This window comes from Amblyomma mixtum, chromosome 8 (assembly GCF_055824585.1).
Source record: "Amblyomma mixtum isolate Tamu chromosome 8, ASM5582458v1, whole genome shotgun sequence".
NCBI lineage: Eukaryota > Metazoa > Arthropoda > Arachnida > Ixodida > Ixodidae > Amblyomma > Amblyomma mixtum.
Genome location: NC_143019.1, coordinates 92,650,140 through 92,677,169, shown reverse-complemented (window position 1 = coordinate 92,677,169; position 27,030 = coordinate 92,650,140). Strand labels below are relative to the sequence as shown.

The 27,030-nt window shown below is 47.9% G+C and overlaps 1 protein-coding gene across 1 annotated transcript; it reads left to right on the top strand.

The window, feature by feature from the left end:
- On the top strand, positions 1–24,413 carry LOC149333509 (uncharacterized). Its single transcript, XM_089556071.1, has 5 exons — positions 1–140; positions 4,404–4,465; positions 9,174–9,281; positions 19,694–19,720; positions 24,330–24,413. The coding sequence occupies exons 1-5, from the start codon at positions 32–34 to the stop codon at positions 24,411–24,413; spliced, it is 390 nt and encodes a 129-aa protein (XP_089412197.1). The 5' UTR covers positions 1–31.
- The last annotated feature ends 2,617 nt before the right edge of the window (positions 24,414–27,030 follow it).

The window sequence follows — 27,030 nt, the reverse complement described above, 5'->3', positions numbered from 1 at the left end:
AGGTTTGGTGTTCCGTTAAGCGCCACTCGACATGGACAGCCTCCTCGCGCTGCCGTCGGCTGTGCTTCTGCTCCTGGCAGTCTCCTGGCGGCCTGGAGCGCCATGGATGGCTGATGCAGCCGGACCGCCGTTGATCTGCGGTAATGCGTGCCTCGTTGCTTAAGCTATATCCTTGGACAAAATAGGTAGTGGACTCCGATGGCGGATTCATAAGCCACTGTCGCTTTTCTTGAGGCCTGAACGTGGATGGCCGGCGTCACGCTAACTGTATATGTGCCGTCTATGATGGCTATTGGGCTTTTAAGCTGCAATAGCACAGTAGTTCGATAATTGCTCTGGTCATGAAGCTTGGCGGCGAGCTTGCTGCAGAGACAACAGCTACCGCAGTGGTCGCCACTTACCATCTAATGTCATAGCCGCGGCGCCAGCAGTGAAGTTTCATCGCGCCCATCTAAGCAGGTTTCTGATGTTTTTCTTTTGAGAATGTGTGCAAAGGTCTGGCGTGGAAGAGAGCTTTCTTGGAACAGAGCAGGAAAGCAGAAAGTTGATGAGAAAGCCTTAGCGAATATAAACATATGCTGCATTCGCGATGCCATATACTGCTGTAATGGAATATACTTTTGTTCGGCTTTCGTTGCCACATACTCAATATTACTGTGTCGCTCTCAAAATTTCGCCTGCCGACTGCCATATGTCACAGTTGAACTTGAAGCAGCAGCGGTTACGCCCATATATATGGTATCCGAAAGTATATTCGCGGTTTTTCAACATACGCATCGTATATAGAATGGAAAAGGGCAGCGTTCTGAGAAAATAGCGTATGAAGCTACTGTGGGAACGCCGCAGGAGAAAATTTCGCTCCGGCTAGGCACTGAAATGAGCGACTACGAGGACAACGAGTGTGCCATCCTCATGCTTTTGCTCGCTAAACGCGGGAATTTTTGAATGCATATCTGAGTAACAATGTTAGTGTTTTTGTAAGGTCTGTCGCGTGCCGCATTTTACGAGAAACAAAAAAAGAATAAAACAAGCACTGTTACCAAAAGCAACTTTAATGCAACGTCTAGTGCTCTTTAGCTTGACTGTGCAGGCAGTTATTAATAGGACCGTAAATAACCAGTCGCGAAAAGAAATCTATTTTCACCTATATTCAATGGATGCAGCCCATTTAGAATCAACGAGATGAAATCGCATGCCTCTCATATTCTAATAAATGGAACCTCTTTTAAGTGCGTGGGAATATTTGCTCGAACGTTTTCTATCAATAAGAACCAACACTGGTGTTCAGACACTTTGCCCTAGCCCTAGATTATGATGTAGTGGGGAGTGCACTACACGGGGCACATTTTCCTTGAAGACTACCCTTGAAGGCCTTCTATTACGTTTCTGGACCTGGTACTCTCCTCCCCTTCTTCCGAATTTTTATTTTGCCAGGTTATATTACCTTTGAAAGAAAATAAAACGGCGCCCGCTCCATTCAGACGAGCAGGACAAGGCCTTGCCACGCAGCTTTCGTTCATTGACGTTATTCTTGCTTGCTTTCAACACAGGATCGTGCACTAGTCGCGCAGGTCACATGCGAAACAACGCTTGGTCCGTTTGTTGAACTCTCGCCCGTCAGTGTTCCTTCTTCAAGCTTCACCTCGGTGCGCGTTATCTGCGCACCGCTCCACTCTCAACTTTATTTGCAACAGCAGCTGTACCGTAGCGGCTAGTGTGCAAGACCAATGCTTCATATACGTCGTGGTCAGCTGATGGCTCTCACAAACATTTTGCATGTTTTCGTCATGTTATCGGGGTGGGAGCTTTATTCCGGCTTCGAAGAATACGTAAGAAGGCCGTCGAAAAACCCCTGTGCGGCATTCGACTTCAGCTTGGCTTATAGTATAGTGCGCGTGACATGACAGCATGGATTAGGAAAACCCAATTATGGACACGTACAGTGTGACTCGTTTCTCTCGAAGACGATGCGAAAAGCGATGAACATAAAGCCCGTGCTTTACTCGCGCTTTTACTCACTAGGCAAGGCTAACGAGTTATCATATGGTCCTCTGTGGCTAGAACGGAAGCAAGATTTAGAACAGCTGTTGGCCATCCTTCGCAGCACCCACATACACCACACCAGTCAGAAAACAGAAAATGAATGCGAAAATTACAGTTCAGTGCATCGAAACATTGCTCACCGACTGCGGCGGCCACTTGCCCTGTCGTGCGCTGGGGCCTTTGGACGAAACATAGCGCCGCAGCGCGGGCGCCCGTGGCAGCGTGCAGAGCTTCCCCATAGCGCGGCGGCTAAGGTCCATCACCAATAACGACCAATACGACTCTGATAAAGGAGTATATGATATTTCGCTGCATTTTAAAGATTGACAGGAGAGGGGGGGGGGGGGGGGGGTGGAGGGGGTGTATGAGTAGTGCTATACTGTTTTGAGCCACAGTCAGCAGTCCCACTCCGGCAGTAACCCACAGTCAGACCACCTTATCTGTGTTGCCGTCTGTGTGTGATGGGTGAATAAATTTCCGAGCGCCATATCTGCACTGTGTGCCGTGAGGCACCCTTTTTGCCAAAAGTAACCGAGCAGCCGCGCCGGTGGCCGGAGCGGGCTTGCAGCCAACCGACGACGCTGCGATCTTCGGCGCTGGCCGCTGCTCACCAGCTGCTAGTGTAAGCTGGGTGACTTGAGCCTGCGCCCTCACTCAGTATGACTTCTTATCATCCAACAAAGGAGGGCGAGAGCGCGGGCTTACATCACCTAGCTTACGCTAGCAGCCGGTGAGCAGCGGCGAGCGCCAGGGATCGCAGCGCGCCGGTCGGCTGAGAGGCCGCTCTTGCTGCCGTCACAGCTGCTCGGTTACTTTGGGCAAAGAGGGTACATGGCCATGGAGGCTACCGGACCAACTTCGACCGCGTAAGACTTTTTATGCGAAACATATTGCTAGAGCTACCACTCACGCCGTCGCCGTGGGACCTCCACGTGACACCGTGACGTCACACCACGTGACATCGGATGAGAGAGCCGGCCTCCACCTCGCGCCGTCGCCGTGGGACCCCTAGCCGTCACGCCACGTGACACCGTGACGTCACACCACGTGACATCGGATGAGAGAGCCGGCCTCCACCTCACGCCGTCGCCGTGGGAGCCCTAGCCATCACACCCGAGCATTTCGAATGCGCGTTCACACTCGGTGTAGGTGAAACGCTCGCTCCACCGGGCAGGCAGACGCGGCTTCCGCGGCAATCCAGGCGCTCACCCAACGCGCGTCTCGGGGTTAGTCGGCGTTCCGCTGTAGCCATGCCGTTGTCTTCCCCCACGACGAAGGCTTCTAGTGGTTGTATTAAAATGACCAAGTATTCAACCAAGGAAAGCCATGTATTACCAAGCCTAGCCACTAATATGCTTCTCATTCCCCAGGCTTAGCCAAGCTGAACCTCAGCAATTTTTTAAAGGGACCCTGCAATAATTTGGATGGCATATTCTAGTGCGCCAGATCTATAGAGGTGGTCACTGTGGGTATTAGGGTCAAATTGGAAAGCTCTGCGTAGGCCCTATAATTTAGAGATCATTTTTCAAAATCGCCGCTTGCAGTAGCTCGCAACCAATTAGGGCGGCACACATCACAGCGCGTCCCCTACCCCGATGACGTCAGTGGGCATACAGGGCGAACTTGAAAGCTGGCTGTTCTGCCCATTGACGTCGTTGGGGCAGGGGTCGCTGGGTGAAGTGTGTCGCCACAATTGGTTGCGAGCTACTGCGAGCTGTCATTTTTAAAAACGACTTCTAAATTAGGGGGTCCACGCAGAGCTTTGAAATTTGACCCGAATACCCACAGAGACCACTTCTACAGATCTGTCGCACTAGAATATGCCCATCGAATCCATTTCAGGGTTCCATTAACACACATCAATTTCTGAGCTGGCCACACCAATGTCATCTACATGAAGACGCAATCACTATGACACGGAGTGGACCCAGCGATCTCTCGCACAGCAGCAGTACACCACTGCCTCTGAGAAATCCGGTGCATGCACTAAAGGCGTTACGACGTGAATCCCACGGGGCTTGGGCTTGAATCTCTATATATATGACGTTTCTATATTGATTTACACCTCTGACTAGCATGCCAATGCCGTTGTTGGTGAAACTCTCTAGATTTTCGTATAAAATGTGCCATGCGATGTTAGATTAAATTCTGTTTGTTGAGTAAACAATGCGAATATATGATCAGGCATGACCCGAAACAGCAACCAATTAAATTCAAGAGTTCTGAATAAGTGGCGGTTTTATTTAGAATCGTGGCAGCATTGCTATGTACAGCACACAATAATACAAAAAGCAGGAGTTTTAACTGTATATACGCTAAGTTCTGTGATAATTAATTATCGGATGAATTTACCCCTACAGATATGCCCAGAGATATGAAGGTACACATATTCGAGTGCGCTAAGATGCTCCTTCAGCCGCATGTAAGTAGCCAGTGAACTCAGTTTTCACTGCCCCTATGGAGGCGAAATAAAATTTTCAAAGCTGTGTATTTTGCCTACATTGCGCGCCAGGCGGCCTCACATATGAAAACCGTGCCTATGTAGTTTTGCATAAAATACCTTTGGAATTGTTAACTTTCGCAAAGTGTTGACTTCTTAAATTTATCCCACTCTCTTGCTTGGCAATATCTTTGAATGTCCACGGTTAGTGTCAAATTAAGACGAAACTAACAGAAAGAGAAAGGCATGCCCCAAAACATGGCATTTTTTTCTATACCATCGAATGGAATTGCATTCGGTAGGACCCTGTGACGACGCTTTTTTGTAAGTCTTGAAATGAACAATTAGCCATGCCAACGTAGAATCAGAATGGACCCATTGCATTTGCCTGCGTAAATTCTGAAACGACATGGAACACAATTTTTGAACAAGCTAAAGGGGCGATTGAGCCAGATATAAAGCTAATATTATCATCACGACCACGGGAAGGAAGAATGCGGTGAAAACCATTTTGGTTGTTCGCCGGTGCTTGGTGTAAGTTTAGGCCACGAATGACGGAGCGAAATATGAAGGGCGTTAATGCTTTATGTTATTCTCACTCTACATCCAGTGTTCCAGGGAAGTCCTCTCCTAAATTAAAAAGAATGTATTTCGAGGTACGAAGATGGCTTCTCAATAATAGAAGCGTTGGCGGACGTTAAGAAATAGGTGAATAATGTCAAGAAGTAAGCTGGTAGACTAAATTCCGATCATTTACTTTTTCACTAATACAGTTGTGCGCCTGATTTCAATTAGATATCAACTGTCAGCCTTTACTTACAGCCGTATTCGCTTTTAAAATATAGAAACGCGATTAGCATTGCCGCTGAGGCTCAACGAATTGACCATGTCGCGCCGGAACACATTCGCTTTCGAAAAGAGCACGCGTAAAATAACGCCCTTTAAGCGCACGTCACTGAATGACTCAGGTGCCGCGTAGCCTCTTTCCGGTGCGATTTGCAGAAGCGTGAAATGATGCGGACCTAAGCGCAGGCAGGGCAGAGTACGTCACGTGCCACTTTGACCATGGATTGACGTCCGCTGAGGGGCAAGAGCACAGACCTTCGGGCGTGTTGATGCATAGCAGATACGTACAAGCGCAAAAAAAAAAGCACGGACAGAGAAAGAGACTTGGACAACACGAGCGCTTACTTCCAAATAAAGATTTATTGACACGCAAGCACAATTATATACACCCGGCTGCATGACGTCAGAGTAGTGACGTCAGAGTAGTGTTCTCGGCGCCTGAGAAGTTGGAAAAACTAGTCAGTTTGACTAATCCCTTTCAAAAGCCTAAAGAACCATGCGGTATCAAGCACCGAGATCATTTTGTAGCATGTGTTTCTGGTGTGGTTTATGAAATTCCTCTATCCTGTGGCTCTAGGTACGTCGGTCAAACTGGCAGATGTCTGAATGAAAGGTTATTGGAACACAGGAGGAAGGTAGGCAATTATAGAGACGGTAATTTTTCTGAACCTTGTCATGACTGTGCTGAAAAAATATCAAACAATATAAACCTGTCTTCAGCGCATGCAAGATTGTAGCAAACATAGTTATCAGGATGTTAGAGAAATAATAGAGGCTGATTTGATTAGAAAACGGGTCCATCCTGCGTCAGCGCACCATCTGTCACACTGACTAAAAAGGAAATATTGTTTTTATGAGCGGCCATGTGATGTCGGCAGGACCATCAGTTTGTGGTCATGCAGCAAGGTGTATATAATTGTGCTTGAGTGTCAATTAAGCGGAAGTAAGCGGTCGTGTTGTCCAAGTCTCTTTATCTGTCCGTGTTTATGCGCTTGTACGTGGCCGCTGAGGGGCGTCGTTTTACGCGTGGACTTTTAGAAAGCGCGTGTCGTCTAACCCGAGATAATCAAATTTGTTGAGCGACAGGACCGACGATAATCGCGTTTCATTATTATAAAAACGAAAACGGCTATTAGTGAAGGGTGGCTGCAAATATATAATTGCAATCAGGCCACGCCCGCCAGCCTGTCTCTGCGCTGCATAGCGGTATTTACGGGCATAAGCGGGAGGGCCTCGTCAGGGGAGAATTTTCCTGCAAGCTAAGGCAAGAAAGTTCTTCTGTTGAAAAGAAACAGAAAAGCGACTAAAAGGAGAGGGTAGAGGCGCTCAATGTATCCTACAGTGAAATCAATACTGTCATATGGTTTGGTTTGGTTTATGGGGTTTAACGTCCCAAAGCGACTAGGCTATGAGAGACGCCGCTGAGAAGGGCTCCAGAAATTTCGACCACCTGAGGTTCTTTAACGTGCATTGACATCGCACAGAACACGGTCTTCTAGAATTTCACCTACATCGAAATCCGGCCGCCGCGGCTGGGTTCGAACCGGTGTCTTTCGGGTCAGCAGCTGAGCGCCGTAACCACTGAGCCACCGCGGCGGACAGCTGTCAAATAAACGTGAGATGGAAGAATACGCGCGAGAACATATTGATGCAAAATATCGGAAATAAAATAACAGGGCGATATTGCTCGCGGGCCAGTGGCGAACGGCGGCGGCTATGCGTTTCGGCTTGGGCGTGCAAGAGAAATGGCGCCAGGAGCGCGGGCACGGAGCATGGTTACGAGGGACAACGGCGACGGCGCGAAACTCAGGAATGGGCGCCAAAGAGCTGAGAAAATCGAGTAAAAAAAAAGTTTTCTGTAGCATTGTCGACCACAAGTGTAAGCATTAACTGTACTGCGGGGAAGGCGCAGTATAGAGTCTATAACGGCTCATAAACGGGTGTAGCCGCTCTCGGATACTGGATGGATACTGATACTCGCGGATACAGATACGCTCACGTATACTGGATACTTTGTTTAGCAAGAGAATTCGAGGTCCGCAGGCCTCCTGGATCTCCATAAGACCCCACTCACGGTCTAAACGTTCATGTGGTGTTCATGCTGTGTCCTTTTGCTACTGCACAGGCTGCAGCTCTCGCCCTCTTCTATTCGTCTACCTGCGCAGCGCGCATGGTTTGCTTAGCTGCTTTATCAGCTTGAGGACCCGCCGCCCTAAGCAGCGTATCTTGCAGCTGAACGACACGTTTGGCCTCCGTCGGCGCTCTTGGTGGTTATTGATGACGTGTACCATCACAGCCAGTGGCAATAGAGAGGGAGGTGTTCGCAAAAAGAGAGACAAAAACGTACAGCCCAGAAAATGCAATTGGCAGAACAGAAATGCATACGGTGCCAGGTTGGACAATATAATCAAATGCGTTGTTGGGGCGCTACATATATAAATGGTAATAGAACGCTTACAGTGAAACAAAAACAGTATTGCAAGTGGTGGCACAAAAATAGATGGCTCCCAGTTATAACATATTATCTAATGTGTCCTTGAAGTGCTAGTTATATAGAGTGAGACAAAGAAAAAGGAGAAAGCCGGGAGCGTAAACACGAAGGATTTTCCGGTTGGCTACCCTGCACTGAAGAAGAGGGAGGAGGGAATTTAAAATGTAACAAAGCGCATAAAGTGCAAGAAAAATAGTATAGCAAGTGGCAGTACAAAAATATAGAGCTCCCAGTTATAAAATGTCATCTGATGCGTTTTTGAAACACTGGTTAACAACAGTAGTAGCGGTTGATGTGGGAATGTTACTCCGCTCAGGGGATGTGCGTGGAAGGAACGACTGAAAGAAGGCATTTGTTTTGCAAAATGGAATTCGGAATTTGTGAGTAGGGTGTAATGGGGTGGGGGCGGAAGGGGGGGAGATCTGTTCGTCACGACGGAATGAGTTGCCACCATATTTAACTGGTCATCTTTACCACGCGAGGCTGAACTTATGGCTGTGTGCTGTGCGACATCCGATGTTGTGAAAATATTACATTTCCGAACTCTAGATAAAATTTCCTTTCAACTGTGAAATGTATGGTTACCGGGTTGATGAAACCGTAATGATTTATAATTGTTTAATGTGCTTGACCTCGTCTTCACATGGACGTGAATCCGGTCCATTTTCTGCGTTTCGGCCGCCACGATCAAATGTGCTGGTACAGGTTCTTTTTATCCCGGTTGTTCCTGAAGACGAAGGACACAATACCGTTCTGTTTGTATTTTCTAGATAGCCAAAGAATGCGTAGATGCAGCCGAGTGAAAACCTTTTATGTCACTGAACTTCTTTCCGTAGCCGCCGTGTCTGCGATTTATTTGTAAAGTATATTCGACAAAGTTTGTACCCGAGGGTTCCAGGAGGACATACGTACACATGTTTCTCCATGCATATATGGCTGCAGGTCATATGCACATTTCAAGTGGTTTTGTTTTTGTTTTGCATATTTTTATACCTTGTCACCGTGCAGGGATTGTATCCCTCACCTTGTGCTCAGTAAAAGAATTCAAGAGCTTAATGGGGCACCGTGCGGCTATTTTCTTTCTATTTCCATCTATGGCTTCAAGATATAGGTTCGGATCATCATTAGGCAAGGCAACACCGGAACCCTAAAGCAAATTTATATATGTAATCATCTAAGAAGTGCTTTCGCCCCGTTTTCTGTACATCATATGTGCATCTTGCATTCGAACAGATTTTGAATAAGTGGTCAATGAGTAGAATTTGTTCAAAACGCTTTGTGAGGTATGGCTTGAATGGGGATGAGTAACCTTGAACATTTGTTGATGGGCTTTCTTTTGCCGCTTGTACGCAGGTCATCGAGCTGCTTGAAAAGAGGGGAAAGCGGTTTTTCAAGGGACGCAACATGGTGGACGCCATCACAGATATGTGCGTCGACGGGTCAAAGATGATCAACAACAATGTGAGTGCATAAGGCCCCGAAGCTAGATCTTAGTACGAACGTAGATACGTTCCTCCTACGAAGTTTTCGGGCGAACAACGTCGGCACGAACGCAAGCGCTAGCGACGACTGCGCTCAGCTCCTAATGTGACAGCACGTGAAGAGCAGTGAATGTGCCAATGGCGAATATTATCTTCTTGCCCAAGCCCGCGGTTTCGCAAACTTCAGACAATGGCGCTATGATCGAAGAGGACGCGTCCGAAAAGTCAAGGCCACCGTAAACACGAGATAACGAACCTCGATGTTATCATTTGGGATTTTTAGAGTGAGCTTAAAAGCATCCTATGGGCTTTTGTAGATGCTTGCTAGGCAATAGACTTTAAAGGATGCTGCGAATTTCAATGCTAACAGGTAGCCTAACCCACCACTCTTTAATGCTAGCAGTTAATGAGATTTCAAAGAACATTTGTCAAGGCGGAAACGTGCGGTAGTTTGAAATGGTCGTTTGTGTATCAAACGCCTAGCGCATGAAAAAAAAAACACGCAAAGAACAAAACAGAACACACAGGTTCGATTCCAACCACATGTGTTCTGTTTTGCCCTTTGTGTTTTTTAAAACCTTAGGCTTTATCCCTGCATACCGTTAAGCCTACACCTGAGATTGCAAGTGACCGTCGGCGAGTGAAGCCTTGCGGTCTAAGAGTGGGAAATTAAAACGAAAGAAAAGGTGAAGTTACTGCGTCTCTTCCCGCTGCTCGCATAAACATCACTGGGAAGGTGAGAAAAATGAAGTGGAGGGTAGAGCTTTAATGTGCTAGCAATAGAGAGTTCATTATGGGATGCAAAACCTGACCTCATTGGAGGTTTGAAGAATGGGTGCAAGAAAGTGAAGCGCACAGAACCGCCGCCGAACTTGTAATTTGACGGCTAGGGGACATCTGATTTGAACATAAAAATTGAGGGGGCAGTTTGGCTCTGTAAAGTGCTGCAAGGCGAAAGCGTTTTCTGGCGCACTGTGTCAGTGTGTGTTTTTTATTTTTAGTATTTTATTTTTATTTCTGTTTGTTTCCTTTTCTTTCTTTTTTCTTTTTATTCCTTTTATTTATTTTACTTTATTCATGAAACCCATGCATTCACTAGATGCGCCCTTATCGATGCCAAAACCTGATTTTTTTGTGTGTATACACACAGACATGCATATATTTCCTTTCTGTACAAAACCATGCAAATAAATATAATGAAAGAAAAAAAAAGACCCTTCGTAGCGGAGTAGTAGCGTTTCCACTTCAAATGACACTGGCCCTGGTTCGATTCCCAGCCTCGACAAAGTTCTTTATTTAAGTAGTGACGCCGACACGCCGACACATTTGCTAACATTCCTTGGTCACGACAATATGAGGCATTAAAGGCTTTCGCCTTAAAATGGAAATCATGCAAACAAAAAATTGACATATTGAATCTTAGTTCCCGCTGTTTTGAGTGAATTAAGGTTGCTAACGCAAATCAGTCGTATAAGCGGAGTCGGACTGCTAAAGCATTTCCGTCCGCTTCAATGGAATTGATATTCTGCCATTTCTTGTCGCTTTATTTCAATTTTGGTATTTTTTCGATCAATCGATAATCAGCCTGTCAAGGGCCAGGAAATTCGGAGCGTACGCTACCGTTTCGCGCCTGAGCTCACGGCCCAATTCCCCCTTACTAAAAGGACGAATGGGACTCTCATGGTTATGTCTGCTCGAGAATATGCAGCCTTTAAAGGTGCAGTGAAGAGGAATCTAAACTCGTCTTTTTGCCACGGGAACTCAATCTGCACGTTCCGAGCTTTCTTAAAACTTCAGTTTATTGCCCTATGTGGCCGATTTCCCTAATTAAATAAAATTAACATCCGGCTCCCGCCTTTTTTTTTTTTAATTCTCCCCCGTACGGTGGGCGGAGTCGACCAACGCGTGGAGTGCCTTTCACTCAGTCCCGTGGTGGCTTGCCGCTCTGCCATCGGCGGAGTAATACGTAGTAGTCCGTAGAAGCAAATAGTCCGCGAGTATTTTTATTTCTGCGGGCTTATTTTGCGGCTATATTATCTGCGAATGAAACTATTTCTTCACGGAAACCTAAAAACAAAATAAAGCGGAAGCAAAGCCTCCACGGAGCTGGCTGAAAGGCACTCCACGCGTTGGTCGACTCCGCCCACCGTATGGGGGAGAAATCGAAAAAAGAAGGCGGGAGCAGGACGTTAATTCGATTTAATTAGGGAAATCGGCCACACAGGGTCATAAATCGCAATTTCTAAGAAAGCTCGGAACGTGTAGGTCGAGTTCCCGCGGCAAAAAGACGAGTTCAGATTTCTCTTCAGCGCACCTTTAAGTCTGGGAACTGCGTAGGGGTGTTTAAGGCCGTCATCTGGAGGCCCTCCTCAGGCGGAAACTTTCCTCCAAGCTAAGCACAAATAGTTATTCGGTCGGAGAGTAAAATAAAACAAAAAAGAAGGAAAGAGAAGGGTGCTCAAGATATCCTTTAGCGAGATGAAAGCTAGCAAATAAAAATGAAATAGAAGAATACCGGCAAAAATACATTGAGGCAAAAATAGTGAAAATAAAACCGCAATGCCACATTTTTCGCAGGCCACCCTAAGGAGAAAAGATGTTGAAAAATACAATAATTTGAAATGCAAAAAAAAAAAATAACAACGCTCTCTCAGCGCTTGCACCCTTACACAAGACGAAGGAAAAACCACAATCTGCATAAAAAGTCTGAAGAGGAGACAAACCTAAGTAAAAAAAAATTGCTATCTATTCCTCGATAGTAGGCGCAAGCATTAACTGCCCTGCAGGCAAGCGCAGTACATTCTATAAAGGCTCATAACTAGGCGTCACCACTCTCAGATAATGGCTATGTCCTTTGGCTACTGGATGCGCCGGAGCTCTTGCCCGCTTCCATTCGGACGTCTGCTTGTGCAGTGCGCATGGTTTGCTTTGCTGCTTTAGCGGCTTCTCTTGCTGCCGGACAGCGCGTTCGGCGGCCCTCGCCGCTCTTGGTGCTTATTTATTTTGTTTACCCTGAGGACCAGAGGCATTATAGGCGGAAATGTTTGCAAAAAAATATTACAAAAACGGACAGTACAGTAGAAGTAATTGGAACAGAAATATACATGGCTCCAAGATGTAGAGCATGATTTAATGCGTGCTTCAAGTTTTAACTATATAAAACGTAGTACTGCGCACACAGTGTAACAAATACCGTATACCAATCGATAGTAAAAAAAATAGATGGCTGTAAGTTAGGAAATATTGTCTAATGCCGTCTTGAAGTGCTCGCCGTCAAGAATCAGGGGATCCCGTGACAGTCGCTTGACTTTGGGACCCTCGCCTGTATACTGAATTGATGTAACCGATTTGTGCACATTAAATTCTTATCTTAATCGTAGGGATGGTGCGGGGAAGAGATCCCACTCAGGGGATCCTGGTCTAAGGAACGACAGAAAGAAGGCCTTTGTTAGCATGTTGTAACCTTTATGGAATGAATTGGGGGCTGAGATCAGTTCCTCACAAAGGGCGTACTTGTCAAGCATGTTCAGGCGGTCGCATTTATTGCGCTAGACAGCTTGCACAGCGCCCCTCGGTGCGTGACGCTACAGAACATTCGCTATCCTTTGCCGGCTTTAGCGACACGTTAGGGATTCTGACCCGTGTTCTCACGTTCGTATCGTGCCACATAAAGCTGCCGTTAGGTACATACACAATCTTATCTATCCCTAAGTAACCCAGTATCATTCAACTGCCGCTACTGCGCCACTGCTGTCACTGATTATTTCGAAGTGTAGATCTAACTGAGGAAAGGTGACGAACAGATACTAAAAAACTTACCAGGATAGTATATTGTCACGACCAGAGGAGCCGCGAAGGTAGGCGTCGGCAAGAACCCAAGACTGGGAGCGGGAGCCTTCTTTTAATTATCGAGCCAGCTTCCACGACACCAAACAGAACAAGCGCGCCGCGAGAGTCCACCGCCGCTTCGTCGTCGTCTTCGATTCAGCGCGGAGGCCGCGCGGCGCGTTAGGAGCGTGGCATTATTCCCCCCCCGCGAAAGGAAACATCGTCTCGATGTGGAATGGGGTATGTACAGTGAGAGGAGGAGGAGCAAAAACAAGAAGAATAGGGGTGAGGTGAACTATACAACTTGCGCTAAATGAAATGCGGCGAGAGTCAAGGTCACACGTGGGGTAAGGGGAAAAAGGTAAGAAACACAGAGTGAACGCAGCGCTCAGTCACGCGAAAAGTACGGCTTTAAGCGCACTACATGCACAATTTCAGGCCGTTGACGCTGAGGGCCGACGATCACAGTTCCATGGGGTACAACTTCGTAGTTGACGCTGTTCAAACGGCGCAGGACTCTGTACGGGCCAAAGTATCTATTTATAAACTTTTCGCACAATCCCTTGCGGCGCACGGGTGTCCACACCCACACGTGGTCGCCGGGCTCGTAGTGCACGTCCCTGTGCCGAAGGTTATAGTGTCGGGCATCGGCGGATTGCTGGTCCTTGATGTGCAAGCGGGCCAGCTGACGGGCCTGCTCTGCTTGTTCCACGAAGTGGCCTGCTTCAGGGGGGAGCTCGGCGTCGCCGTACGGCAGCATGGCGTCTAGCATCATGCGGACCTCTCTGCCATACACGAGACGAAACGGGGTGAACTGGGTGGTTTCCTGCGTCGCGGTATTATATGCGAAGGTGACGTACGGCAAGACCTCATCCCAGGTTTTGTGTTCAACGTCGACGTACATCGAGATCATGTCCGCCAATGTTTTGTTGAGCCGTTCCGTTAGACCATTGGTTTGGGGATGATACGCTGTTGTTGGTCGATGAGCAGTATGGCTAAGCGCTAAGATGTCACGTAGTAGTCGGGCTGTAAACGCCTTGCCTCGGTCAGTAATGATGGCCGATGGGGCGCCGTGTCTAAGCACGATGTCGTGCATAAAGAAGTGGGCAACTTCGGCGGCAGTACCTCGCGCAAGGGCCTTCGTTTCAGCGTAGCGGGTCAAGTAGTCTGTGGCGACTACGATCCACTTGTGGCCGGTAGACGAGAGAGGAAATGGCCCCAGAAGGTCCATGCCGACTTTGTCGAATGGTATTTGTGGCGGCTCGATGCACTGAAGAAGTCCAGGAGGCTTGAGCGCGGGTTTCTTTCGCCGCTGGCATTGCCGGCATGTCCGGACATAATGCTTGACACTTGAAGTTAGGTTGGGCCAGTAATAGTTCTGCCGGATTCGGGATAAGGTGCGGGTAACTCCAAGGTGGCCGGAAGTCGGTTCATCATGGCAGGCAAGGAGGACTTCATCCCGCAGATCAGACGGTATGACGAGCAGGTAAGTTGTCGGACTTGAAGTAGAGTTCTTTTTATAAAGCACCCCTCTCCGCAGGCAAAACGACGATAGTCCACGAGCTAGGTATCGTGGTATTTCAGGGCAACCACCTTCGAGATGTTCGATGAACAGACGGAGCTCAGTGTCGGCACGCTGTCTGGAAACGAGCTCAGATGTGCTGACCGCTCCAAGGAAGCTATCATCGTCGGTGGTGTCTTGCGGAGGAGGTTCGACGGGAGCGCGTGACAAGGTATCAGCGTCGGTGTGTGTCCGGCCTGACTTGTAGGTGACGGTGAAATCGAATTCCTGCAGGCGTAATGCCCAACGTGCTAGGCGGCCGCAAGGGTCCTTTAAATTTTTCAGCCAGCACAGCGAGTGGTGGTCGGTGACGATACAAAACGGTCTGCCATAGAGGTATGGGCGGAACTTGGCGGCGGCCCAGACTACCGCTAAACATTCTTTTTCCGTGGTAGAGTAGTTCAACTCAGCACGCGACAGTGCGCGGCTGGCGTAGGCAATTACTTTGTCGACACCGTTTTGCCGCTGAACTAGAACGGCGCCAAGACCGACGTTGCTCGCATCCGTGTGCACCTCCGTGTCGGCATCTTCGTCGAAATGTGCCAGGATGGGCGGTGATTGGAGTAGGCGTCGTAACTCGTCGAAGGCAGTCTGTTGTTCGTTGCCCCAGGAAAATGACGTGTCATCACGGGTTAGGAGCGTCAGAGGGCTGGCGAGCTGGGCGAAGTTTCTAACGAAGCGGCGATAATAGGAGCACAGGCCCAGAAAACGTCGGACTGCTTTTTTGTGGCAGGGGACCGGAAAGGCAGCAACGGCAGCAAGCTTCTCTGGGTCAGCGCGGATTCCGTCAGCACTAATGACGTGCCCGAGGAACTTCAATTCGGTGAACCCAAAGTGGCATTTTTCTGGTTTGAGGGAGAGGTTGGCGGATCGAACGGCTTTGAGGACAGTCCTGAGGCGGTGCAGATGTTCCGTGAACGTTGCGGAAAAAATGATGACATCGTCAAGATAAACAAGACAGGTCTGCCACTTCAAACCGGGGGGAACGGTGTCCATCATTCTTTGGAACGTGGCAGGAGCACAGCAGAGCCCGAAAGGGAGGACGCGAAATTCATACAGCCCGTCCGGTGTAATGAAGGCGGTTTTCTCACGGTCCCTCTCATCAACTTCTATCTGCCAATAACCACTTCTGAGGTCGACCGAAGAGAAGTACTTGGCTTGACGAAGTCGGTCGAGGGAGTCGTCGATACGCGGGAGCGGGTACACGTCTTTCTTGGTCACACTGTTCAGCTTCCTGTAGTCGACGCAGAACCGTAGTGTCCCGTCTTTCTTTTTCACGAGGACGACAGGAGACGACCACGGACTGCTTGACGGTTGGATGACGCCGTCTGTGAGCATATCTTCGACCTGTGTTTGAATAGCATCTCGCTCACGAGGGGACACACGATAGGGCTGCTGATGGATGGGGCGGGCTCCTTCATGCGTGATAATGCGGTGTTTAACTATCGACGTTTGGCGCACTTTAGACGACGACGTGAAACACGCACCAAACTCCCGCAAGAGGTCCTGGAGTTGCCTCTTTTCAGTGGGTGGAAGGCCAGGATTTATGTCTACGCTGGTGACCGCTTCGGCGTCAGCTCCAGGTGTGTCCTCCGCACAAGCAAAGCATTTGGCCACTTCCTGAACATGGTCGACGTAAGCGATGGCTGTGCCACGGAACAGATGTCGATGCTCATTGCAGAAGTTGGTGACAAGGACCTCTGTACAACCGTCATGAAGGGATCCAAGGCCCCGTGCCACCGCAACCCCCTTAGTGAGCACGAGGGAGACATTAGGCTCGACAACCCGGAGTCCCCTATGTGGCTCGTCGCAGGTAACTCTAGCGAGAATGCTGGCACGTGGTGGCACCGTAACGTTATCGTCGGCGACTCGCAGGGCGGACCGAGAACCCTGGTGCGCAGGTTCTTCTGTGGCCATTGCGGTAGAAAACGTCACCAAGCGGTTCGGCAGGTCTATGATAGCACCGTGCTCGCGAAGAAAGTCGATGCCAAGGATGACATCGCGAGAACATTCGCGGAGAACGAGAAAAGTGGCAACGAATGTGCAGCCTCGAACCGTAACCCGGGCCGCACACATGCCGAGTGGTGCGACAAGATGTCCGCCTGCCGTGCGTATGTCGGGGCCGTCCCAGGGTGTCGTCACTTTTTTCAGGGCCGTCGCAAGCCGTCCGCTAAGGATAGAGTAATCTGCGCCCGTATCGACCAACGCACTGACCTCCTTTGTGTCGACGAGAACAGGGATATCCAAGGAGACCCTGCCTTCAGCACGGCCCGTCGATGGCTGTTGTGGAGGACTCAGTCGGTGCGGCGGCGGAACCTGGTCGGCGACTGGGGTTGCGCTGTCAGGGCGTTTCAAGCGGTGCGTTGGGGGAAACTCTTCGGTGATGCGGCGTTCGGCGTCGGGGCGATTGGGTCGGTGCGGCGGCGGAAGCGGGTCGGCGATCGGGGTTGCGGCATCGCGGCGATACGAAGGGCGCGTCGGGGAAAACTGTGCAGCGATGCGGCGTGCGACGTCGGGGCGATTCAGTTGCTGCGGCGGTGGAAGCTTTGCGTCGGAACGGCGTTCGGCGGCCTCGCCTCCAAAGGCCGCCGGAGCTAGTTTTCCCGACGAGGGCTCGAGGCACCACGTTGTCCTGGGGCGAAACGGGACCCAGAGGGCGAAGACCGGCGTGGAGAGGGCGATCGCGACTCGCGGCGCGGAGGAGACGGTGAACTACGCTGGCGGGTGACATACTCAGCGATGTCTTGAGGGCGCTCGCCAGGGCGTGGACGGGGGCTGTCGATGGAAAAACCGCGTAGTCCCATTTCGCGATAGGGGCACCGCCGGTAGAGATGGCCGGCCTCACCACAGTGGTAGCAGAGCGGGCGTTGATCCGGAGTCCGCCAGAGGTCAGTCTTCCGCGGTGCCTGGCGCCGATCCGCCCAGTAAGGAGTCGGCTGGGCAGAGTGCACCGCGACCAATGGTGCGGTGTAAGGCGAAGGCCCAGGAGGTGGGGCCGTGCGGCGCACGACGTCCGCGTCCGACGTCCGACGCTGAATTCGAGAGGACAGTGTACGCTCTGCGCTCTCCCGGCGGTCGCTGTTGGCGTACGTACTCACGAGCTGACGTCGAAAGTCCGGCCACGTACAGAAAGTAGTCTCATGGTTTTCGAACCACGTTCGTGCGGAGTCTTCAAGGCTGAAGTACACGTTACGCAGCTTTGTAGCGTCGTCCCAGCAGTTAAAGGTCGCGACCCGTTCGTACTGAGCCAACCAGTCTTCGGCATCTTCAAACAGGTCACCGTGAAAGGGCTTAGGCGTGCGTGGAGTCTGAAGGGTGAGATAGGTGGGGCTGGCTGCAGGGACGGTTGTAGGCAGGGCGGGCAGTGGCGTCGCCATGAGCGGAATGGTAGTTGAAGGCGCGCTGACAACAGGGAGGGCCTCGGGGGACAGGCCGCGGATCCTCCGGCTGGCACGATGGACGGGGGTGGTCACAAGAGGCGGGCGCGTCGAGTCGTCCTCAGGAGTAGGGAGCATCGGTCGCACCTCCACCAGTGTCACGACCAGAGGAGCCGCGAAGGTAGGCGTCGGCAAGAACCCAAGACTGGGAGCGGGAGCCTTCTTTTAATTATCGAGCCAGCTTCCACGACACCAAACAGAACAAGCGCGCCGCGAGAGTCCACCGCCGCTTCGTCGTCGTCTTCGATTCAGCGCGGAGGCCGCGCGGCGCGTTAGGCGCGTGGCAATATAAGTGAAATGCGCAACAACTTAGACAGGACAAAGAAAGAAACACATACAACAGTTCACGAGCGCTCGTGAACTGTTGTATGTGTTTCTTTCTGTGTCCTGTCTAGGTTGTTGCGCATTTCACTTATATACTATGCAGAACTAACTATCCCGACAACACGCTCTTCTGAACTTACCAGGAGAGATTACCAATTCCAACACGCAGACTAAACCTGCTGCCATGGCTTTCTACGATGCCGGTAAATGGGAAACGAAGCTTTTGGCGCCACTGGTGGTTCGAATCCCGTTTAGAGCTATAATAAGCGGAAGTTTTTGTTTTGGGCTCTTTACTATTCCGATGAAAAATCTTGGAATGCTTGGGAAATGCTCGGCTACGCATAATGACTCCAGTTTCCAGAGGGGCGCAGACAGTTTTGACCCGAATCATGACACAATTGCCGCTACAATTGCTTGATGCTAAAAAAAACGATAAAAAAGGCGTCACAGTGAAATCATGGCAGAGCAGAGAAATTACTCATTCACAATAGTCAACTTGCGGCCACATCCTCAATAAATGTGAGCACTCTACCTGCGTTAAAAAACGCCCCATTAAGGAGAAAGTTCTATGTTTTTCTGTGGTATTACTTTTCCGTAGACGAACATCGCGACTTTTTCTAGATCACCATAAGTGTCATTCGTCACAGACCTCTGCTGGTAAACTACGTTTTCTGCTTGTAAAAAACGAGCATATTTCTGTTTTGCTCACATGGCGTACACTATCGGAGCTGCAGGACTTCCTTATTCTTCACAAAATGGACAAGCCATAAAGTAGCTTAATGTCCCATTGGAAATTATTGAAAGTGAATTAGATATATTAGTTAGCATAAATAAAATTTCTTCAGTAAAACTAAGGATCACCGAACATTATGATCTGCTGAAAGGCAATTTGCAATCACCACAGTAAATACGATAAACTGCGTATGGCATGGCGTCGGTCATCCTCCCAAAGTTGTCACCTAATTATGTAGTACTCTTTGGTACCTTCCGCTCATTTATTACTCGTAAATCTAGACAATGCAGTGGTAATTCTAAAAAAAAAAACATTTTTTTAAAAGTCCCACCTAGCATTATATGAGGATGAAAAATTTGTATGTATATTTTTTTCTTACTTACTCGTCTCTACATGCCTGTACGGACCAAAGGTAGAATAAATAAACAAACACAACATGGACACAACAAAGGAGGTAAATGTCTGTTGTGCACAGTCTAAAATTATCTGTACAACCTTTTGCCTTTTAGGTTGCTCTCACCGTGATGCAAGTAAAGGTAGGTATGCTGGGAATAGAGCAGCATCTATTTGTGATTGCATTAAGCATGCCTACAGCGTGTTCATCCTATCTTTTGTGGGCACCTAATCCAAATGAAGCTCGAAAGAGCATACGTTCGTATTCTCGTTTCCACTTTAAAATGAAAAATTGACTACACCAAACGAGGCGTTCAAAAAGAAACGTTTCAAGTCTTAGGATAACATCAATTACACCAGTGGCGCAGCCAGAAATTTTGTTCGGCGTGGGGGGTGTGTGGGGGGGCTAATGTTGCAGCGTGGCCTCCTGATAGAATTTGTGGAGAGATAAATGCAAAAATAATAAATGCATTGCCATTGACGATGCCATTGTGTATTAGATAACACTACGCAACGTATAGACAAGTGAGACGTTTGTTTTTTTTAAATAAAAGAATGCATTCGGATGTCTTAAAAATCGTGACATACATAACTGATACCAATGCTTCCATGTTTTTGCGTATTTAATAAGTAAACAAAATATCACACGAAGTCTAGAACTATATCAGTTCGAAACCAGCAAAGCAGTGCATGCCGCTGATATGAAAAACGTGTAGGCCATGAAATTAGCTAGTAGAGGACAAATATTTTAATGAATCTTTGTCGTCTACGAACCTTTGCATTTTTGTACATATGCAACGGCCAGGGAACGACGCTGTCCTTCGTTTCAGTGTACTGCGCAGCAGCAGCTGTCACCGGTCATGTATTGCGAGTGATTGCACCGAAATTTTAGTCGCAGCAGCGAGCACATGATTAACGAGGAGTTCTGCAAAATACATATTAGAAGTGCGAAGATACAACTTGATAAAAGACAAAAAGTGTCACTGGAAAGAAAGGCACTCTATGTATACACAAAACCACGCAACAAGATATTTAAATACATGTAAGTCTCTATTAAATCTACGTATCTAAGCAAAAGTCACTCTATATAATGCGTCAAACAAGGCAAATAAACTTGTTACGCAATCACAGATAGTAAACTTTACAAACGGAAAGACACGATCCAGGCAAGAAGAAAACTATGATAGCAGAAGTCGCGATATATACTTGGGCCATGCTGCGGTCGGCGACAGTTCGAAAAAAATTCGCACCCCCCCCCCCCCCCCCCCCCCCCCCGGCTGCGCCCCTGCATTACACGAATGTAAAAGAAACTGCCGCGCTGTTTGCTCGCATAAAATAGGAAAAAATACACCTGTAAATTTTTCGGTTTTACGTAAGTTTTACGCTGAACACTTATCAGGCCCCAAATATTTTTACACTGACCGCACGCACACTTTTATTACTCCCCACTCTGTTGCCCTTCAATTAAAAATAGTTGCAGTTTTATTCAGGAGGCCTGAAGAACATGATGCTAAACAGTTTAATTCACACCTGTACTGCATATCTGCATCTTTTGTGTTCAATTCACGGAGCGTCTGACGGAAGCATTTTTATTTCAGCTAGCTTCCATGCATGATTTTCAAGGGGTCTGTCTAAATAATCGTTAAACACGTATTTGCACACAAAAAATGTAATTTCCTAAATGAATAATAACATAAGTGCGCATCACCCTCTGGCTTCAAATATGGCACCAATATATTTTCAGTATTTGCGCCTGGCTTCACTTTTAAGTCATTGATGACTCAGCCTTCCAATACAACGAAATGCGTATTTTTCTAGCTAGTGTCGTGTCTTCCACTACCCAAGCCATTTTATGACCATTGTCGGGACTAACTATATCTATGCTGAGGGTATGGGATTATTTCAGTTGATAATTCATGCATTTTATTACAATCGGAATTTACGTTAGGACCTTAGTAGTCCTGTCGACACTTTTCGTCCTATGATCGGTGTACTTATGGCCTTCGTTCGTGCTGCACCTCCGAACAATATTTACCGTTTGCATTTCATGCCATCCGGACCGTAGTCTGGTCAAGAGCAATCCAATCGTCCGAATCCAAAAACGCTGGCAGCTCCGCAGCCGGCTATTTATTCTTCGCTGCAGTACCACACGTAGCTGTCGAACGAATCTGACTTCGAGCTTAGCACCCTGAAAGTGGAATAATTTTGGTCACGGAGTTAGAGCGGAGGAACTAATACGGACACTGTATCTACAACAGGTCTGAGGCTCGAACAAAACTTGCCGCACAATATGGAGTTGTTTGGCGCAGCCGTAGTGCCGGCGGTTTTGCGCCCACCACAGGGTGGTAGTAAAAATGCAAGAGCTGTAGTGGAGGGCGTAATAAGTAGCGCCTGTAGCGCTCTAAAGTAAATCTAATATTACAGCGCTTTAATTGCGCATGCTTTTTCATGTGCATTCGCAGAGAGCTAAGGTCGCCAACTTTACGCCAGCAGATTGACTTTCTTGCGTGAGCTGTGGGCTGTGACATTTCAGGTTGCCTGTTAGTTCGTGGTCTCTACAAAGGTATCAGTCATAACGCGAGCTCTCCTTTGGTAAATTTGAAAAAAACTTTAACGCATCAAAAAATGCACCACCCCTTCTCTCAATTGCTAATACAAGTTTCGCTGCGCTCAGCGGAGCAACAGTTTTTCGCTTCACAACAATTGTGTTCACAGCGCGTATTTTGCGATCTAACTAAACAGTTTTCAACGGATTATAGTGTTTTTATTGATGGCGTTCTCTTGCAGACCATGTTATTGCTCTTTGCGACGTGACTTCAGACGACAAACTTCAGGATGTTCACATATTCTGTGCTGAATGCAACGATTTACGAGCGAATCAAGAATTTAAAGCCCCTTATTTTGGCTGGTGGCGTTGCATATTAGCAAAATGAAAAGAAAGATGACATTTTAATTAACAAATGCCATGAAATTATAGCATCTTTTTTCAGCAACCACATCGCAATTTAGCTTAATTGCCCACCGAGGTAGTAACGTACTATTGCGATCAGAATATGACTGGCCGGATGTGGGAAAGCGTAGAAAAACTGCGCTTTGCGCCACCTAACGCCACACCCCCGCTTTTTCGACCCCTTGCAGGTATCCCTGTACCGTCACTTCTACCTTACGCGCGCCGTACGTGGCTCAAAACTGGCGCCAAGTGCCGCATTGATATCTGGCAAGCATCTGCCTAAGCCGCCGAAGGGTGAAACAGATCGCGTGTCGCTTTTCGCGGCGCAGAGACTCTTGGTAAACGAGAGGGAGCGTGCAATTACGGTTTCTGTTTATTCTCGGGCTCCTCGCTGACGTAACCATCAACTGCCAATGCGCAAGCGCCTAAGAGGCCACAAGGCTCCGAATGCCGAGATGACCAACTGCTTATGGTCGCGAAGAGCGTTGATACACCAAAGCCTCCGCGAAAAATGCGGTTACGCGAAACAGAAAAAGCAAAAGTATAACAATGCTCAGCCACAATTTCCTCAGGTGTGTTCCCCGTGCCCAGCACTCTGCGAAGCGAATGCCCAGTGAACTTGGCGTCGACGGTGGTTACTGGTTGTAGTTGATCTGCGGAGAGGATGAAGGCTTGACATGTGACCGTTTTGGGAAGTGTCGCTCATAGAGGTAACGCAGTAAAACAAAGCACACGTCACCGTGGGTCCCATCCCATTTACGCAAAGCCCCTGCGTTGCGAAAGGCGGAAACAATATCTTTCACCCTTCTCAGCGGCTGGGGCAGACGCTAGCCGGATATCGAAGCGGCACCTGGCGCCGGTTCCATTCTACGCCCACTGTGCGAAATTTTGTAGTGAGTGTACAGAGATGCCTGCGAAAAAAATAACGAGCGGGAGTGCATCGTTAGGTTGCGCAGAACGCAGTTTTTCCACGCTTTCCCACGTCCCGCAATATTACGATCGCGGCTGTACATTAACGGCAGCAAGAGCAGACAGGTAGTAAATAATTATCAGAAAATATTTGTGGTACTGCTTAAAATTCAGTAGGAAATCGGAATCAAAATATAGAACAAGTCTCAAGACCTAAAGGATGGTCTGGTTTGGTTTATGGGGTTTAACGTCCCAGAGACGCCGTAGAAAGAGAGACGCCGCAGGGACGCCCAGAGAAATAGACGCAGTAGTGAAAGGCTCCGGAAATTCCGACCACCCGGGGCTCCTTAACGTGCACTGGCATGACACAGTGCACGGGCCTCTAGAATTTCGCGTCCATCGAAATTCGACCGCCGCGGCCGGGTTCGAACCCGCGTCTTTCGGGTCAACAGCCGAGCGCCTTAAGCCTGAGCCGTCGCGGCGGCGTTAGACATCGAAGGAAGTTGCAGAAGTTTGAGGAAGTTTTCTACTCCCCACATCAGCCTCGTGACTGGCAGGTCAGCGACGGTAAGCTTCCAAAGTGAATAAGTGTCACAGAAGCCTTCTACGTTCAGGGCCTCTTCAAACGTTAATGTTAGCAGAAATTAAATAGAGCGCAGAAAAAATAGCAGTATTTCATGAATTGTTTCAAATTTTTTACTGCTATGTACCTTGTGATCGTTTATCATTTCTAAATCAATGTTTTGGGATTGTCTATTAGTAGACGGTGTAAGGAATAGTTCAACAGCACTTGTTCTCTAAACTCTTGAGGAACATGCAGCAAATTTATCATTTCCTTGGAAACAAAAATGAAAGTAGCAACTTAAGCGATTATCGCTTTTTACTTCTTTCAGGACGAGGACAAGAGCTTCACCGAGTACGCTTTGTGGAACTGCATGAACAGCACCCGCTACCTGATGACACAGAGCGGGTCATGATGGCTGGGGAATATGTAAAGGACGGAGGCTGCAATAAAATTTGACAGCACTGAGTTGTCGGCATGGCGTCCGTAGCTCTCCGGTCCACTTCCCGAGCAATACCTTAAACAGTATATGACACGCTCATTTGATAGGAAAAGGAAGTTGAAGATATAATAGACGAAGGAAAAAGAATGGACACGAGAAGGACTTGTAGAGAGGCAAACTTTAATTCAATGGTCCAGAAGAGAACCAGGATGCATACATAGCAGAAAAAAAAAATCGGTGGGCGCTTAGCTTTGGTTCAGCCTGGTAGGCTGCGAAAGCAGGTGTTTTATACTGCATATGCAGCGCCTCTAGTGGGAAGAGAGCGGCGCGCCATGGCAAGCGGCCGCCGTTACCCGACGGGTCGAGTTGGTAGTCTGAACGAACAAATGTAGCGTTGAAACAGGACACAGAAAGATGAGGACAGGACGGGGCTACAACTTGCAACTGAATGAAATCGATAAACGAAAGACACATCCCTTCTCGAGCAGACACGCATGCGCAAACTTGAAAGAACGACAAAACTGTGATAATCTAGAAAAATTCGGTAAAAGAAAAAGAGACAAAAAGGGGAGGAATAGCCACCGCTCATGAAGACTGTTTACAAACATTAAGTGCGTCTTAGAAAGTTTCTTTCTTTTCCCATTAGTTAAATAGATGGTGTGCTAATGCACGTCTCACTACCGCGTTGTGACATTTCATGAGATTCCAAGATTTCCCTCGCCACCAAATAGCTTTGCTATTTTACCGCACCTTTACAAGAAACGCTGATTCCCTAGGAGCCTTCTAATGACACGATTTGCTAACATAGCTTCAAACTCGACAACTGCTGATTGCAGTTCTCTGGGGGTTTCTTGTAAATGCACTCCTTATTGTAGTCTGCAACATCAATCTTCAGAAACACAAAAAAATATGCAACGATACCGATTTGGTTAATGGTACTGCAGCTATTTATTCCAAACGCGATGCTTTTAGCAAAGCTGCCAAATTCAGCAAGCACCATTAGCAGATTCGTCTGTGGTGTGAGAGCTAATCACAGGCGTGGGATCGGTTTCCCAGCAAAATGGATTTTTCTAAGCGTTATTTTTCAATAACAACTATACTCTCACATTAAAGCGCAAGATTTAAAATTTTTTTCTGTAGGAGTATTATCGATATTTGAACACCGTCTGCAATATCAGATTCTGCTGTCTGCATAATGTACTTCAGTGCAGCCATCTTGCTTGCTCTCTATTCTTGGCTAATACCTACGGTACTACCATCTCGTAGATTGATCGTCTGGAATACACTGTTGATTTGCTCTTTGCACGCACAGTTACAGTATCTTGCGTAGATACGATGATGTAAATATTCATCCGGCTAAAACAATTACAAATTGGTCGTAAATGTATAATCGCGAAATAATGAATTATTAAATAGTAACGTGTATCCGTATAGTGCGCAGTAAAGTTTTCTTCTAATCATTATGCTTGTTACATTCTAGAAGTTGGAACAAAGTTCGCAAGTGAAACTGTGTACGTGTCTGTAATTCCTTTTTAGAAATTGTTAACCGCTGCCACCAAAGCATACGAAGCCACATCTTTCCCATGACTCACTGACAAACACCAGCTTTCTCATCAGAGAGCAGATTTTCAGCTTCGGCTTACGCTGCGCTGCAGCGCACTATTCTTGAAGGAATGCCCTTAAAGCGAATAATTCGTTTTTAGGTTATGTTGAAGGGAAGAGTACCGTTAATTTAAATATTAAGAATACCAGATTTGTCACTTCTTTAACTGTGTGATTTTCGGCATCTACAGATTTTATGCTAATTGTGTGTCTGGAACTTTGGTTGTATTGTTCGGTAAACATAGTTTGTTAAATAACGATTCTATTCAGTATGGTTTTAGCCATTCCGCTCATTTTACTGTGAAATTACAAATTTTCAACGTTGAGCCTCTCTCCATGACCTTGAGGCTGCTCGGGAAGAGAAATCTGTGTCTCACAGACCCCTATGGCGGCAGCACCTGCAGTCGTAGGGCAGTGTCATCGAGCTTAACCAATGCACCACTGCCCCAAGAGTGGCATGAGAACTCCCAGCGGTCTGTCAATGTAAAGTACAGCTTGACCAATTCGTAATATATGCGCATTCAGCCATTAAGGCTATCGCATCTTACCCTTAAGGCGAAGTTTGTTCGATTTCAGCGGTGTTCCTCTCACGCCTACTTGACCTTGAAAACGGAGCCTCGAACGGAAACCGAAATGAAAATGGAAGTTCTAGAGCACCTGATTCGTCCTTGTTTTAACCACGCAAAATTGGCTGCTATTTTGTATTATTGTCTGGTTCATTTCCCCAATCTGTCACCGCCTCAGGATTGAATCCCCAACCTCTGTCTCAGTAAAAGAAATTAAGGCCTCAGGAAAACTGCAGGGGGCATTGCTGTACTACTGCCATCTATGGCTTCGAGATATAAGTTTAGTTCTTCTGTCTGGAGTACCGCCCTTCGCTTATAACGCACATTTTTGCAATATTGCAGTTAAAACGGTTCAAGAAGGCACTCGTACAAAGAGTGCCTCCAACTCTCGCCTCAGGTTTGCCTCTGAAGCAGCGCTGTGC